The 18455-nt window shown below is 41.1% G+C and overlaps 1 protein-coding gene across 1 annotated transcript; it reads left to right on the top strand.

Moving 5' to 3' along the window:
* The first annotated feature begins 2821 nt into the window (after positions 1–2821).
* On the top strand, positions 2822–8280 carry UGT44A1 (UDP-glycosyltransferase UGT44A1). Its single transcript, NM_001257042.1, has 4 exons — positions 2822–3640; positions 5575–5797; positions 6795–7011; positions 7962–8280. The coding sequence occupies exons 1-4, from the start codon at positions 2822–2824 to the stop codon at positions 8278–8280; spliced, it is 1578 nt and encodes a 525-aa protein (NP_001243971.1).
* The last annotated feature ends 10175 nt before the right edge of the window (positions 8281–18455 follow it).

Genomic DNA, 18455 nt, shown 5'->3' with positions numbered 1-18455 from the left:
AACGTCGGCCAATATCGCCAGTGAAGTTTAACTTTGAAGAGTTTAGGCAAGGGTATATTCTGTCTCATCCTTTTTACATGTAAACAACTTAGTAAAACACTATAATTCGTGTTAATCCGACAGTCTGGTTTTAAATTTATAGGGTTGTTAAATTTTAAATAAAAAATGATTCTATTTTTTCTTGATTTTTTTTTAAATTCAAGTAGGTTATAAATTATAATTTATATTCGAGGCAATTTTATCAGCAAAACGTCGAGAATATGCAATAAATTAGGTCTCACTTATTTCCTAATAATATAATAGTTTTTCTTCTAAATTCGTTTTTATTTAAGAAACAAAGTAGATACGAGTAGAAAGTATGCATCTATATAAAACTATACAGCAGCACCTTCGTCACGTTCGTATTTAAGGTTATGTTTTTGATTTTTTGTGATATATTTGGTGTGATGTCACTGTGAATTGTATGACGTCGTAACGTAAGTAACAACCCAGTAAATAGTAGAACGTAATTACACGCATCGGCTCCGACTGAACAGGCAATTGTTGCTTAGATCAAACCACTAACTTGAGATTCGCAGCCACAATGATTTGATCAAAGGAAGTATCGATCTTCGATCTCTGCTACTAATTAAAGATCACATCCCTTCATCAGTCCGTAGTAGGAATGCTCTTTTACCTACCATGAATATTTAAAAAACATAAATGCAAACCATCTGATTTATTTTATTTTATTTTTTATTTGGCGAAGATGAGTAAAGAAGATCACGACTCACCTGGTTTTTAGAAAATACTGGAGCATATATAAATGACAACGTGAATGCAGCCATTGAAACATGAGGTTAAAGTCTCAATTACATTGTATAATGGTTACCCCACTCTTCAAACTGGAGCGCTTGAGTGTTGCATGCTAGTAATAGACAGGATGGTGGTACCTACACGTGCAGATTTACTATACGGCCTATCATCAGTAAGATGTAATAAAAAACCCTTAGTCTGTGTATTTATTTATCACGTTGACAGCCCTATTTAAAGAAGCCTTGCAACGGTGTGTTGTCGTGGCGGCGTCGGCAATACATTGCAAGGCGTATTGCAAAACCAATGTTTTATTACGTACACAGTATTATAATATAAGAATTATAATAATGTACTACATCAACATCTTCATTAAATAAATAAATAAAAAAATCGTTTATTAATCGTGTGCGAAATACTCGATTGAAGTCATTATTTTTGTTAAAGATACTACTTACTATTATACGGGTTTTGAAAGTTATCGTCTCGTATATATTTACGGTGATTATAACACAGGGGGAAATAACCACTCACAATAAGGTGGGCCGTGTGCTCGTCTGCCACCATGGGCAATAAAAAAAAAAGATTATTAAATCGTGTTATTGAAGATCGGCTAGCTAGCTGCCGCCACAGCTCTCTTGTGGACCTATGGGACGTTAAGATCATATTAAGACTGACAGCACCGAAAGCCTTATTATCGGGTCTATTCTTAATGCAGAAAAACAAATAAAACAGATCGGACTGACCACATGGTTCTGGGATAAAACAAAAATGTTTTCTAACCGCCGCGCCGCTAAAAAGTTATATTTATTATTTGTTTGTAAATTGTAAGTACATGTTGTGCATTCAAATATTGTAATTATACGTAACATTCTTAGGTATTTTTTGTTTTTTTTTATATGTAGCTGGTTCACTAATAATCCGTTCAAAATGTCCTAGAGGATTGCAACAAGCACGAGTATTACTCTTTTTGAAATCATTACCTACTTTAAAATTTCTAGCTTAAGTTTGTTAACTTGTCGGGTTGAATTTAAAACTCTATCTGTCTATTAAGTATATTATGCCCCGACAATATATTTTACCAGAAAGAAATCATACAGAAACGCAGTCTAGGCGAAGATAGTACTGTGCCATCTCTGATAAATTATTAGAAACATATACGCAGGGGCGTGTCTAATTTTGCGCTTTTAGTTCATAAAATACCTCACAGATGCCGTTACTAAAGCCAATCGAAAACACAGTAAACATATTTTAGGTTAAGTAGGGCTACAAGTTCCATCACTTCCATCACTGTTCCGGAAATCCATAATTCAGGATAAATAAATACGATTATTATCCATTTTAAAACAGTACAATGATGTTCTGACTGCTATGCATTAACCGTATTTTTTGTGATATATTTGGTGTGATGTCACTGTGAATTGTATGACGTCATAATATTATAAAATAACATTAACAACGTAACAGTGTGATGTGTGAATGAGTGTGCAACCTGTAATAGATCGTCGTGGACTCGTGGACAACATCATCTAAAGAACTATCATGTTTGTGTATATTTAAACATGCAAGAAATTTAATATTCGCATTTAAAACGAAAAACGCGCTCGGTCACAATCTTGGTGAATTAGGTTAATTAAAATAAGAATTTATTGTTGTATCTTTGAAATAATTGTGTTAAGTACACATATTTTATAACACATTGTTATCATTGTTGTGTTAACATTGTTATCGCTTGAATTTTGTATGTACTTCACTTTATAAATAAAACAGTTGGCGATCAGTTTTAAACAAAGAACAGCCACTGTCTGTGCCTATGCTTATTTATGTAATATGAAGTTCAATATCACTGCTGTGTAGTGAGATCAAAAATATTTTTGACACTTACGAAATCGTGGCATCGTCAGTCAGTGGAATCATTACCTCACGATTTCTACCTATTATTAGGTAACTACGTCAGCGGACTCCCATTTACATTTTACGCCCTAGTAGCCAACTAACTGTGCAGTAACTCGTACGTGTCTGCATCAATATGACAAAACGCACAATTGTTTGTATTTTCGTGACAATAATACTAACAACTGACTGTTATAAAATACTGGGAATATTTCCATCGCTGGATCGCACCAACTATTTGACTTACCGTGATTTATTTAAAGAACTAGCAAATCGAAACAACGATGTGACCCTGATCAGCCACTTTCCGATGTCAGATGCTCCGGCTTCGTACAGAGACATTTTATTAAGTGACAGACATGTGTATAAAGGTTTATCTTTTGAGTCAGTGATAGCAAGTGAAGTGTCGCGAGTGCCCTTTGAAACACTAGTGGCGACAAAAGCCGGCAACGATGATTGCAAAACTCTCATGAATAATAATCAAGTACTGCATTTGATTAGGACGCGGCCTCAATATGACGTCGTACTGGTCGAATCATTTAACAGTGACTGCGGAATAGCATTGGCGGCAAATTTGAGTGCGCCGTACATAGCATTGAACCCGAAGCCTTTACAGCCTTGGCACTACAATCGATTAGGTATCAATTTCAATGCAGCTTATGTAACCCAAACCGGCTTATCGTACGGAAAAAATCCTTGGTTCCTAGACCGAGTAAGAGGCTACATATTGTATCATATTACAAACTGGGTGTACTATGTTGGTTCACAAATCACAGATCACGTGTACTTATATAAATATTTAGGAGACAACCTTCCGTCTCTCGAAACGCTTGCGTCAAATGCTAGTTTAGTGTTTGTAAACACACATCAATCCGTTTTTGGGGGTATCTCCAGGCCTGATAACGTAATAGATATTGGCGGCATACACGTGAGACCTCCAAAAATCATTCCAACAGTGAGTATGAAAACATCATTATACTTAATAAAATATTTCACAATAAAACTTTGCTTCTATAGTAATTTAAGTGTTTATGATACAGGCAACAATTCCATAAGAATAGTTTTAGGTTTAGGTGTTAAATCACGAAGTTGCCAATATAAATTAAAAAATTCAAAATCCTTCATTATTGTTATTATTTAATCAAAACGTATACCTAGGTAACGTCATTTTCGATACTTGCACCTTTGCAGTCTCAAGGGATCAGGATTCTACACAGTCTTGGAAGGCATCTTGTAGCGATTCCTGAGCACCTTTTTTCAAACAATAAACAGTCTAATTGGCGAAAAATAACGAAAGATGATATTTATTCTAATCTAAAATATAAAGTTTGTCGAACAGCAAACAATGGCGCATATTTATTGACGAGTCTGTGATTAACACTATTATTATTGTACGGAATTATTCTAAATGATGTTTAAATTAAAAATCCGAAGCAAACTACTTCATCTAAAAGACTTTCTATTCACACTTCACGATTTGGCTCTTAATTCCTTCCTGTCTGTACCTACTCATCAAAGACGGGCTTCTCATAATATCGGTCAATTGTATTTTGTCAAGTGTATTCTCTACAAACGTAGTATTAGGTACTATTGCTAACTATCTTTGCAATCTAAAACTAATCAAAAAATTAAGGTCTCAGTGTGTACCTCTAACACTGAATTTAAAGTCAACTGAGAGACGATTTTTGAACTAAGGAATGTTCTAAGGTTTGTAAAAGCTTTCCAAATTAAACACTACGCTCAAAGGGCCAAATCACATACTATTACGTCATCACGTGGCCGCAAACTTGTCTGCCATAGAAAGCGGTAAAAAAATGTTATATTTTGATGTTGCCGAACGCAAAGGGAAACTTTCACAGTTCGACCGTGTATTTGGTATGACTGATTTACGACTTGTTGATGATAAACTTTATGACATTTATGAATGATTGGTTATCACCTGTCGCGAAACATGAGCTTCGACCGCTACCGCATTAAGTATCTGTGTTTTTATATCACTAACTGAGAGATATGACTACAGTAGATTTTACAATAATAATAAAACCATAAAACAATATTTAAAAACCAACTCAGAATATTAAATAAATTCTGCATGGAGATTATCAAAATCATTTATAATGCCCTACTTATTCACCAATTGATAGAAGATTTGAAAGTATGATGAGAAACATTATCAACACACATTGACAGTAATCAAATTCAAGAGAGCGAATAAAATTTAAGAATACTAGTATATTCCGTGGCCTTGGATACGATCCACTCCGTTTTTTTTTTCTTCGTGTAATTGACACTAGATATGTACGTATATACTTTGTTCTCAAGTACTTGACACGTGAATACAAAAAGTGCAGTTTATTTAGTCAAAGAGTATTATTGTGAGGCCATTTATAGAACTCGATCATGTTAAATGAGACGTCCTTACATTTCCACAAATAAAATTGAAAAGAGGGTGCCTTTGTTGTGTTATTTATTTGGAAGTAGTGGTTTGCATTACGGAATCCTTAGTGGAAATTTATCCCTTTACGACTGTCGTCCATAGATTGCCTTCCTCTCAAACGCTTAGGGCCTATATTTCCGAAAGCGTACAAGACGACATTTCTTGTACGCTTTAATATGTTTTTCTATGTATTATATATTTATACTTCTTTTGCATTTAGACAACCACATATGAATTAATACCCCAATATCTGAAGGGCTAAACTATACTTGAGACCTTAGAACTTATATCTCAAGGTGGGTGGTGCATTTACGCTGTGGATATCTATGGGCTCCAGAAACCACTTAACACCAGGTGGGCTGTGAGCTCGTCCACCCATCTAAGCAATAAAAAAATTTGTTTTTACAGACATAAAAATAAATAAAAATTCATGAGAAATTATGTTTTTTTAGGAAATCGAGAGATTTATAAACGAGGCTCAGCATGGTGTCGTCTATGTGAACTTGGGTTCAACGGTAAAAGATTCCACCCTGCCTGCCGAAAAGCTGGCTGAACTCCTCCTCACCTTCAGAAAACTACCCCACAGGGTACTTTGGAAATGGGACGGAGCAGCCATACAGAACCTGCCAAGAAATGTTATGACAATGAAGTGGCTACCCCAATATGACATTTTAAGTAAGAATTAAATATTCATCTATTAATTAGACCCATTTAATCTAATTCGATTGATCACCAAGGACATCGGCTCGGATCGGCTCCGGTCAGTTGCCTGTTATAGTGCAGCGCTAAGTGGTCCGCTGGTTTGCTCGGAGATCTGGTCGGACAAACGTTTGGTGCTCCGGCCTTTAGGACGTTTTCCTTCTACTTTTTCAGTGACCACCAGACGTTCCAAGTTATCTACACCATTTTTACAACAAAGTGAAAAATTGTAATAGGGCATATCGTTATCACTGAAGTAGTTGTGCGTTCCAATTCGGAGGGTAGGACCGTCATGATAACCATACAATAGAAACTGCAGCTTAGTGTCTCAATTATGGCTTTCATGTCTTAGTAGTCTGGTCTGGTCGTGGTCTAACATGAACACCAGGTAAAACAACAGACAGGTGGGCAATAAGATCATCTGCTCATCTACAGTTCCAAAAATTAAGAAAACTTTTTAATAGCGTTCGTGGATGAACGAGCTCAAGGCTCGCCTAGTGTTGATTAGTTTCTGGAGCTCATAAAGATCACTACATCAATGTCGTCACCCACATTGAGTCTTGGGGGCGGAATATCTAATGTAAAAGCTATCACACCATCCAAACCGAATCGCATGACTACTTCGCGACAGAAATAGGCAGGATAGTGATACTGGTCCGTGTGAACTTACAATACGCCCTGCCACTAATATGATTTTGGATCGATCCTTCAACGTGGAAGTCTTTTGTTGAAAGTGAAAGCTGGTACCTGCTTGCGGTATTTGAATGCTAAGACAGTTGTATCGATTGATACACGGTATACCTCATCCTAAGGCCACGAGGACTCCCTTTAATATTTTCGGCCGAATCCCACATATCCCGCATGTCCTCTAGGCCCGGGAACCTCGTAAGAGTTTCGGACCCCAACACGAAAAAAAGGCCACGATGCAAATTTAAACAATAAATACCTTCTAAGATTTAATTCATTTTTACAGAGCACAAAAATGTAAAAGCACTCATCACTCATGCCGGTATACTGAGCACCATTGAAGCTATCGATGCTGGTATCCCTGTGGTGGCTATTCCCTTATTTGGAGATCAATATGGCAATGCAGCAGCAATGCAAGACGCCGGCATGGCGACCATAGTGCATTACCAGGATTTAAATAAAGAACATCTACTGGGTGCAGTCAATGAAGTTTTGGATGCGAAGTAATTTTTTATTATTATTGATGAATCGTTTTGTTCTGCGTCCATAGACACCACATCGTCTAGCAGGAATCTTAATACTATTAGCCTAATGGCTATCTCATGTTTTAGACCTGTGATTGCTTGTTGCAAAAATAAAGAACACAGTAGCGATTCGCTTGTGCCCATGACCTGCCAAGCATATAGCTTTTTATTATTGCTAAGATAGATGAATGCACTCATCGAACACTACATCTATAAGTGGTTACTAAAGGCCATAGATGTTACAAGGTTAATACCGTCAAACACCTTGAAACATGACGTCTGGTCTCAATCGAATTTGATTTTTTGTTATTTGCCAACTGATTTATGTCACCGGCTGTCCCACCCTTAAAACTGGAACGAATGTTTACATCACGGCAGAAAAAAGTAGGAGTGTGGTAACTACTCGTGGGTCAATACGCACTACCACCAACAAATACCGGCTGGCGATCTCGGTACGCTGGTACAATACTCAGAGAATGATACTGTGCGTTCGCCACTGAGAATCTCTTGCAACGAAGGGCTCGACGAGCGAATTAACCCACAGACACAGCCCACTGAGTTTCTCGCCGGATCTTCTCAGTGGCTCGCGTTTCCGATCCGGTGGTAGATTCTGCGAAGCACTGCTCTTACTAGGGCCAGTGTTAGCAACACTCCGGTTTGAGCTCCGTGAGCTCACCTACATGTTAGAGCAAAGCTGAAATAGAATCTCTTAGTCGCCTTTTACGACGCTTACGGGAAGAGATGGGATGGTGCTGTACTACAAATCTAGACTGAAAAATTATTAAGGTGTATATTCTCAGTGGCAAGTCTAGCTTATTATCACCCGATATAAATAGGATAGTAAATTATTGTAAAGAAAGTATATCATGTTTGTTATCAAATTGCGATATGTATTCAATTACAAACGATTTTGTATTTGTTTCTTTTAGGAGGCAACAACAAGCAAAGCTGACGTCCAGGTTGTGGCACGACCGTTCTTTGTCGCCTTTGGAAAACGCCATCTATTGGACGGAATACGTAGCTCGATACCAAGGAGCTCCCAATCTTCAGCCTTTGTCGTCACAAGCACCACTATATCAACAATTGCAGCTAGACGTGTTATTGTTTGTGGCAATCGTTGTTTATATCCTGTTCTACGCTTTGTACAAAATCCTCAGAACCCTTTGCTGTTGTTGCTGTCGAGCTGATTCCGGAAACGGCGATGACGTAGGGGACACAAGGAAAAGAAAAAGAGTAAAATTCGAATGAATAACTCAATAGAGATAGAACGTGATCTTTATCGCTATAGTAAAGATCTCTGTATTTAGAGATGCTTAGTGTTTACAATGGACATGCTAATAAGGATTGTGGGCTTGAGAATTTTAAATTTTTTTTTATACGATTTATCAGTTTGACTGTTAATTTATTTTTAAGCATATAGTGTACGTCAAATAACTAAGACCACTACCTGTTCTTACTCAAAGAGTCTGTCTCAAAGAGTGTATCTGTGAATTAATGTTAAATAAAAGCTTATTTACTATAAGGTCGTATTTTGTTATTGAGCACTGTACATTACTCGTGAATGTTGATTTTAAATGGTAGTATCGATACAATAAAAATTTGTATTTTGACCTGTATCACGAGAAATATAAATTGTATTTTTCTGTTGGACAGTTAAAAATTCGACTTTCAGGAATAGTATATGTATATATTGTATGTATATTATTATTAGGTCTATACGTGTATATTATATTATGTGTATATGTTACCGGAAATGTATGAAATCAAGGAATTGTATACAAATCCTAGGAAATGTGTACAATTCCGATACTATTTAGGAAATGTATAAAATATTGTTTGAAAAACTATTTAATACATAGATATCCTAGGAAATGTATAAATTTCCTCGGAATTGTATATAATTCCAATATCGTATTAGGAAATGTATAAAGTAAATGCTTTCTGTAATAAAACACGTTGTTAATAATATTTTTTTAATATAACACTTATTGAGACAATCGGGTAACAGTCATACCGTAAAATAATAATAATATATTCATATTATCTTACTAATTAAAAATTCTAAAATCAACTATCTATTAACTTTTAACGTATCACAAAATCAACTTATATTTATTCTCATAAAATCAAATTTTCATTTGGCAAGTAATCAGTCTGATAATTAAATAATTATAAATGTCAAAGTATAAAAGTAAATCTTTATATTATAATACTTTGTCAGTCCATATAGCTATTTATTTTTGCAGGGTAAGCTCGAATGGCATTTGGAAGTACATAATACTTTATTTTTAAAACACAGACATCTTGATGTAGCACAGTTTTTCTTGCAAAGGCACTTCTTAAATCCCTGGCCGGTTCCAGTGGATTGCAAGTTGGCAACTGACCGTAGTGCAAGACTCGTCCCGCTGTCCCCGCATATCCACCAATATCTTAAATGTTTTACATTTCCGATTGCTATTTAGGAAATGTATAGATTTCCTAGGAAATGTGTAATGTGTAAGTATAATATAATTTATTTCACACATTTCCGTGCGATTTTAGGAATTACATACATTTCCTAGGAATTGTATACAATGACGGATTACATACATTTCCGTTAGTCATTCCGATAGAGGCACCCGTCACGTGCGGACGTGCTCATCGTCCACTCGATCGCCCGGTCTTTGTTCGCCCGGCTTTTGTTAGCCCGGCCATTGTTCGCGCGGCCTGTGTTCGTGGTACATCTGCCGACTAAGTGCTCTTTCTGGAAGTTTTTATTTGTTTTGTTTCCTTTTGTTGTTTCTGTGTTCGTGGTACATCTGCCGACAAAGTGGTTTCCTGCAAGTATTTATTTGTTTTTGTTTCTTTTCGTAATTTCTGTTTTGTTGTGCTTTTTCTTTGTCCTGTAGTAATCGCGCCGCATTGCCACCTGTGTTCAATAGAACCGCTCAGGTCCGAGAAGTTGGGGCCTCGCCGCAAGGCGAGTGTTTTCAAGACCCGGGGCCGCCCCACCTGGGTACTCAGCGATCATGGACGCTGTATTCGCGGAATTCCTCCGACTTCGCCACCCACAGCTCGCCTCGGAGTTTTTGGCCTTCAAGGCCAATCACACTGCGAGCCCTCTCGAGGACTCCGCCGCGCTCGCTGCTCCTGCGTCGCCTGTACCTGCGTGCAGAGCTTCTGCATTGAGCACCGCAGCCTCTGTCGTGCCTGCCGCTCCCGTGTCGCCTATACTGGCGAGAAAAGCTGCTGCGTCGTCCGCCGTGACCATCGTTTCAGCTGAGCGATCATCCGCGGCCTCCGTCGCGCCCTCTAAAACACCTACACTTGCTCGTAGGTCGCCTGCACCCGCCTCCTCGTGCTCCGACTCTGACTCGGACATGGAGGTCGACCTCGCCCCCGCCTCATCGACGGATGGATTCACCCTGGTACAGAAGGGTAAGAAGCGTGCCGCGGAGTCTCGAGCTCCCGCGGCCGCTAAAATTAGCAAAGCCGTGAACGCGTCGCGCCCCCGCCCTCAGACTCCCGTTGCGCCCCCAGCCCGTGCCACTCCGTCGCCGCGTCCGGTGGCACAAAATAAAACCCAGACCCCTCCCCCGGTTATCCTTCAGGAGAAGGCAGCTTGGGATCGAGTTTGCCTGGCCCTTAAGGCCAAAAATATAAATTTCACGAATGCCCGTAACCTCGCGAACGGCATTCAAATTAAGGTTCAAACACCCGACGACCATAGGGCCCTCTCTTCTTACCTCCGTAAGGAGCGTATAAGTTTCCATACGTATACGCTTCAGGAGGAGCGCGAACTCCGCGTTGTAATACGCGGAATCCCTAAAGAGTTAGATGTAGAGCTCGTAAAAGCCGACCTGTTAGAACAAGGCCTACCAGTGAATTCTGTGCACCGTATGCACACTGGTCGCGGTAGGGAGCCATATAATATGGTTCTAGTCGCTCTCCAGCCTACCCCCGAGGGTAAGAAAATCTTTAACACACAGACCGTCTGTAGGCTCTCTGGTATCGCTGTCGAAGCCCCCCATAAAAAAGGCACTCCTAGCCAGTGCCATAACTGTCAATTGTACGGGCACTCTTCCCGTAACTGTCACGCGCGCCCCCGATGTGTTAAGTGTTTGGGCGATCACGCCACGGCCCTCTGCGCTCGCGACCAAAAAACCGCGACGGAACCGCCTAGCTGCGTCCTGTGTCGAACACAGGGTCACCCCGCGAATTACCGTGGTTGCCCCCGAGCCCCTAAAATAAATCGCCGCGTCGCCCGCCAAAACCGCCTCCGAGCTTCCGGCCCAGACATCAAAGCCTCGGCACCCTCTGCGTCGCAGGCTAAGCCAGCGTTCGTTCCGGTGGCGGTGCCCAGTGTCTCGGCCTGGGCAAAACCGCTGCCGTACACGAACACGGCTACAACTCCCTCCTCCGCGATTCGTCCCGCCCCCGCGACTCGTCCCTCTCCCGCGACTTGCCCTCCGACCGCGTCCGACAATCTCGCTTTAGCGATCGACTTCTTTCAGTCGATCAACTTTGAGCGCGTTAACGCTTTGGGCGACGCCATTCGCGCTGCCTCCACTGCACAACACTTTATCGCCGTTGTGCAGGAATACGCCGACGTATACGCGTCATTAAATACGTACGTCCTCCCCTCACTCCGCCGGTAATCAATGGCGTATATAAGTAGAATAAAGCCCCTATCCGTAACGATAGGATTTTTTAACGCTTACGGTCTCGCAAATCAACGTGATCAGGTTTCTGACTTTTTGCGTGACCACCAAATTGATATCTTTTTAGTGCAGGAGACCCTACTTAAGCCCGCGCGCCGTGACCCTAAAATCGCGAACTATAACATGGTCAGGAACGACAGGCTCTCTGCCCGTGGTGGTGGTACCGTCATTTACTATAGAAGAGCCCTGCATTGCGTCCCGCTCGATCCTCCCGCGCTCGCTAATATCGAAGCATCAGTGTGCCGAATCTCACTGACGGGACACGCGCCGATCGTTATCGCGTCCGTTTATCTTCCACCGGATAAGATCGTTCTAAGCAGTGATATCGAGGCGCTGCTCGGTATGGGGAGCTCTGTCATTCTGGCGGGCGACCTAAATTGTAAACACATTAGGTGGAACTCACACACCACAACCCCGAATGGCAGGCGGCTTGACGCGTTAGTCGATGATCTCGCCTTCGATATCGTCGCTCCGCTAACCCCGACTCACTACCCGCTAAATATCGCGCATCGCCCGGATATACTCGACATAGCGTTATTAAAAAACGTAACTCTGCGCTTACACTCGATCGAAGTAGTTTCAGAGTTAGATTCAGACCACCGTCCCGTCGTTATGAAGCTCGGTCGCGCTCCCGATTCCGTTCCCGTCACGAGGACTGTGGTGGATTGGCACACGCTGGGCATCAGCCTGGCTGAATCTGATCCACCATCGCTCCCGTTTAACCCGGACTCTATCCCGTCTCCTCAGGATACCGCTGAAGCCATAGACATCTTAACGTCACACATCACCTCGACATTAGATAGGTCATCGAAACAAGTTGTAGCGGAGGACTTCCTTCACCGCTTCAAATTGTCCGACGATATTAGGGAACTCCTTAGAGCTAAGAACGCCTCGATACGCGCCTACGACAGGTATCCTACCGCGGAAAATCGTATTCGAATGCGTGCCCTACAACGCGACGTAAAGTCTCGCATCGCCGAAGTCCGAGATGCCAGATGGTCTGATTTCTTAGAAGGACTCGCGCCCTCCCAAAGGTCTTACTACCGCTTAGCTCGTACTCTCAAATCGGATACGGTAGTAACTATGCCTCCCCTCGTAGGCCCCTCAGGCCGACTCGCGGCGTTCGATGATGACGAAAAAGCAGAGCTGCTGGCCGATACATTGCAAACCCAGTGCACGCCCAGCACTCAATCCGTGGACCCTGTTCATGTAGAATTAGTAGACAGTGAGGTAGAACGCAGAGCCTCCTTGCCACCATCGGATGCGTTACCACCCGTCACCCCGATAGAAGTTAAAGACTTGATCAAAGACCTACGTCCTCGCAAGGCTCCCGGTTCCGACTGTATATCTAACCGCGTTATTAAACTTCTACCCGTCCAACTCATCGTGATGTTGGCATCTATTTTCAATGCCGCTATGGCGAACTGTATCTTTCCCGCGGTGTGGAAAGAAGCGGACGTTATCGGCATACATAAACCCGGTAAACCAAAAAATCATCCGACGAGCTACCGCCCGATTAGCCTCCTCATGTCTCTAGGCAAACTGTATGAGCGTCTGCTCTACAAACGCCTCAGAGACTTCGTCTCATCCAAGGGCATTCTTATCGATGAACAATTCGGATTCCGTACAAATCACTCATGCGTTCAACAGGTGCACCGCCTCACGGAGCACATTCTTGTGGGGCTTAATCGACCAAAACCGTTATACACGGGAGCTCTCTTCTTCGACGTCGCAAAAGCGTTCGACAAAGTCTGGCACAATGGTTTGATTTTCAAACTATTCAACATGGGCGTGCCGGATAGTCTCGTGCTCATCATACGGGACTTCTTGTCGAACCGCTCTTTTCGATATCGAGTCGAGGGAACCCGCTCCTCCCCACGACCTCTCACAGCTGGAGTCCCGCAAGGCTCTGTCCTCTCACCCCTCCTATTTAGCTTATTCGTCAACGATATTCCCCGGTCGCCGCCGACTCATTTAGCTTTATTCGCCGACGACACGACTGTTTACTATTCTAGTAGAAATAAGTCCCTAATCGCGAAGAAGCTTCAGAGCGCAGCCCTAGCCCTAGGACAGTGGTTCCGAAAATGGCGCATAGACATCAACCCAGCGAAAAGTACTGCGGTGCTATTTCAGAGGGGAAGCTCCACACGGATTTCCTCCCGGATTAGGAGGAGGAATCTCACACCCCCGATTACTCTCTTTAGACAACCCATACCCTGGGCCAGGAAGGTCAAGTACCTGGGCGTTACCCTGGATGCATCGATGACATTCCGCCCGCATATAAAATCAGTCCGTGACCGTGCCGCGTTTATTCTCGGTAGACTCTACCCCATGATCTGTAAGCGGAGTAAAATGTCCCTTCGGAACAAGGTGACACTTTACAAAACTTGCATAAGGCCCGTCATGACTTACGCGAGTGTGGTGTTCGCTCACGCGGCCCGCACACACATAGACACCCTCCAATCCCTACAATCCCGCTTTTGCAGGTTAGCTGTCGGGGCTCCGTGGTTCGTGAGGAACGTTGACCTACACGACGACCTGGGCCTCGAATCAATTCGGAAATACATGAAGTCAGCATCGGAACGATACTTCGATAAGGCTATGCGTCATGATAATCGCCTTATCGTTGCCGCCGCTGACTACTCCCCGAATCCTGATCATGCAGGAGCCAGTCACCGTCGACGCCCTAGACACGTCCTTACGGATCCATCAGATCCAATAACCTTTGCATTAGATGCCTTTAGCTCTAATACTAGGGGCAGGCTTAGGGACCCCGGTAACCGTACTCGTCGAACTCGACAAAGAGGTCGACGTGCAACCTAACCCATGCATCAGCCCGCTGAGTTTCTCGCCGGATCTTCTCAGCGGGTCGCGATTCCGATCCGGTAGTAGATTCATTCGCGAAACAATTGCTCTTGAGTTGTTAGGTCTCCTTCGGAGGCGCTCGGGCAGTTGTTAGCAAATCCCACCCCTCTTGGCTGAGCCTTTGCTCGCCCACCTGTCCTGGTGAAACTGGAAAGGCCTTCGGGCCACCAGTAAACTTTCAATCACAAAAAAAAAAAAAAAAAAAACATTTCCGTTAACATATATACATATATACGTAGAAATATCTTCTAAATTGAAAAAATTAAATATCCTGTTCGAATTCATTTCATAAAACATACATAGTTACCGATTCCTAAAGTATTCTCCCAAAATTGATCCTTCGGAATTTCTTAGTGATAATAAAAGTATGTATCATGAATATTGTATTATAAAAATAATATACGACGGCGTAACGGAATGGCAAAGGGAGCTATGACCCAGCTCCGTCCAAAATTTAAAAGACTATAACATTACCTAGAAAACTGGTGCTCACTTTAGTCTTTTCCATTGTTCTATACGAAGCGGAGACCTGGACCCTTAAGGCAGCTGATCGCAAACACGTAGGTGCGTTTGAAATGTGGCGCTGGAGGAGAATGCTCCGGATAACTTGAACAACGAAAAGAACCAGTGTGCTTAGTGCGAGTTTCTTAACCTTCTTTATAGCGTAAAGTTAACCCAATTTTGTATGCAGTTGGAATAGCGCCCCTACCGGCAACCGTACGCAAACGATCCCATTCCATACAAATATGAGCTAACTTTTACGCTATCGAGAAAGTTAAAAAACTCGCATTAAGCACACAGTGTGTCTATCTTAGAACAACTGCTAACTAATTAAGACAAGACTGTCCATACTCTGCCTTCGCCGCGCACTCGATTTCTTCGGTCATATAACTCGGAAAACACCCGATAGCTTAGAGAGACTATTCGTGACAGGGAAATTGAGTCGAGCGGTGGTTCAATCCGACAAGGTGGTTTGATCAAATCCGCACCACACTAGAAACTCAATTCCACGAAACCCTTCACGCAGCTAATAATCGAAAGCGCTGGTGGGACATTAAAAAAAGTAAAATATTGTAGAAACATCATGGTCACGACCCTCAGTGGTGAGGAAACGACGCAAGGAGGATTATGAATATTGAAATTATTTATTGTGTTTTGTAGACAAATATTGCCTTGCTAAAACCTTGATGTCTAAAACGCCTTATTCATCATTCATCGTAACGTGACGTATGTATATCCCGCCAAGGCCGAAGATGATACATGATACACGATGAAAAAAGAACAATGCTGTCGTGCAGTATGAAAACGTTTGACGTAATTCGTAAAGGATCACAAATTATTATACATACTAGATGGAGCTTTTTTTTTTTATTGCTTAGATGGGTGGACGAGCTCACAGCCCACCTGGTGTTAAGTGGTTACTGAAGCCCATAGACAACTACAACGTAGACGCGCCACCCACCTTGAGATACAAGTTCTAAGGTCTCAGTATAGTTACAACGGCTGCCCCACTCTTCAAACCGAAGCGCATTACTGCTTCACGGCAGAAATAGGCAGGGCGACGGTACCTACCCGCGCGGACTCACAAGTGGTCCTACCACCACGTATGTATAATTCTCACTTTGAAAGAGGATAATTAAGATTTTATTAATTAAGAATCTTTTCTATAATTAAAAAATATTTATAACGTAAGTATTATAATAACTATACTTAATTATAGAGAAATCAAAAACGATATTGACTTAAATTATTATGTTTTAGAGATCTTAATATTCAGATATAATTTTGAAACGCCTTTGCCCACAAAATCTACTTGAAGATGTATCTACTAATAATAGTTTGTTATGTACCCATTAAATAGCAACAGGCAGTGATAGTAAAAAATTAAATTCAAATACCATAGTCGGTTGCTCTTGGCAGAGCAGTTGTGGTCATGTGGAACCCTTGTTTAAATTCAAATATGTACATATATGTATAAATTCTATGTGTTTTTTTCTAAATTTAATTGCAGGCTATTTATTATAAACATAATAATTAATTTATAATTATAAATGAATAGTAACATTAAAAAGAGATGCATATTTACTGTGTTCTTAATCAATCTTAGTATTTATACCTATAGTATTCTTGATTATAAATCGAAATTAATTATTATCTAGCGATTTGTCCCAATAATATATTTTCTAACTAAAAACAAGTCATTGACTATTAGGGCCTGTGCACACCACGTTTTGTACGTTTATCCTACAGAGCGGTTTGTTGTCGTCTGTATCGATACAAACGCGATGCTAACGCGCATGTGTATCGATACAAACGCACGTTAGCATCACGTCTGTATCGATTCAAACGCGTATTTTAATTTATACAGGTGTGCAAAGGTTTACAGGCTGACTTGCGTGCGTATCGCGTCTGTATCGCTACGAACGCGCGTCGACGGCGCGTTTAAAAAACGTGGTGTGCACAGGCCCTTAGTGCACATTGCAGATTTTTCGGTTTTTTTATGGGACGGTCATACGAACCAGTCGATACCAATTTCAGTTTTTATTTAAATCTACTACGTGTTATTTTTGCTTTGAAGGATGAATGAGCTCACAGTCCTCCATCCGGTGTTAATCGGTGAATTGAATGCTGCGATCACTGAAGTATGAAACCTAAGGTCTATGGCTGCGATCTACTATGAGAAATGACGTCTAAGTGTCAATTACTCTATGTAAGCTGAGAGGATCGAACAAATTTCCCGTGTTAAAAAAAATAAAGCAAATTTGAGAATATAACTGAAATAGTGCCGATTCCAATGACCATATTGGATTTATTTTCCACAAGAGGGCAACATTGAATACTAAAGCGGCGTTTTAGTTATCGGCGTCTAAACAAACCAATATGAATAGATAAATTCATAGTACGTTCAGAAGGTCTCGATAACGCTATAGTCAATTTAGGTTTAAACCTCCGATAAGATATTTATAATTAAAGAATAGTGAAGAAAAACAAAGAAGAGAGAATATACTAGAATTGGAAACTGATATAATTCAAGAGATTTGTTCGTCCCTTTTTTTGTTGTTTAGGTGGAAGGATGCGCCACAGCCCACCTGTTTTTAATAGTTACCGTAGCTCATAGATAATGTACGAGGTAAATGCCGCCATCCGCCTTGAGATGCGAGTTCAAGGGTCTTCATGTTTACCGTAATAAAACTTACTGTTTTACAGTTACATCTTTATTATATCGTACCTTTTTTTTAAAATAATATGTAAGTATTTAGGTGTTATTTTGGTAGTGGTCAATAATGGTTCAGGGCGGTATCGCAAGTGAGATAATTAAACAGTACAACTGGCTAATCGGAGCGCTTATTCGCGACTGAACTTAAAAACTGAAAAGCAACGGAGCTTGCGGGCGCAGCCACGACATGTTATGACTACGAACAATTTTGTTTACATAACAAACTGTGTCCCTACAAGTACAAAGGACCTGCAACCCAATCATAACGTTAATAAAGACACAAACATAATCGGAATAAAACCAGAAACTATTGTCGCTCAAACAAATAAAAATAAATTTGATTCCAATCGTTTATCATTTATTTGTTTTATATTCATTAAATTGAGTGTCATGCGCCTACACAGAAACACCATATGGCAAACTACTTTCGGTACAGTCACACTTCTGTTACAGTTTTGTAAGAGATAAGATAAAATATTATAGGTATAATATAAATATCCAAAAATTATCCAATAATTGTGGCGCACAAGTTCCGCTCTTTGACTTGGGAATTATTTTATCATTACATTACAATTTAGGATACCGTCGCTAAACAATCAGTTGTGAACTTATCGCTGTTGAGTCTGGTTGGATTATTAAAA

Source organism: Bombyx mori, chromosome 18 (assembly GCF_030269925.1).
Source record: "Bombyx mori chromosome 18, ASM3026992v2".
Lineage (NCBI taxonomy): Eukaryota > Metazoa > Arthropoda > Insecta > Lepidoptera > Bombycidae > Bombyx > Bombyx mori.
This window is presented reverse-complemented; position numbering and strand designations above follow the sequence as displayed.

Coding starts and splice junctions, on each gene's coding strand:
- UGT44A1 (NM_001257042.1), top strand. CDS start 2,822: ATGACAAAACGCACAATTGTTTGTATTTTCGTGACAATAATACTAACA. Junction 5,798..6,794: donor ACCCCAATATGACATTTTAA/GTAAGAATTAAA, acceptor TCATTTTTACAG/AGCACAAAAATGTAAAAGCA. Junction 7,012..7,961: donor AATGAAGTTTTGGATGCGAA/GTAATTTTTTAT, acceptor TGTTTCTTTTAG/GAGGCAACAACAAGCAAAGC.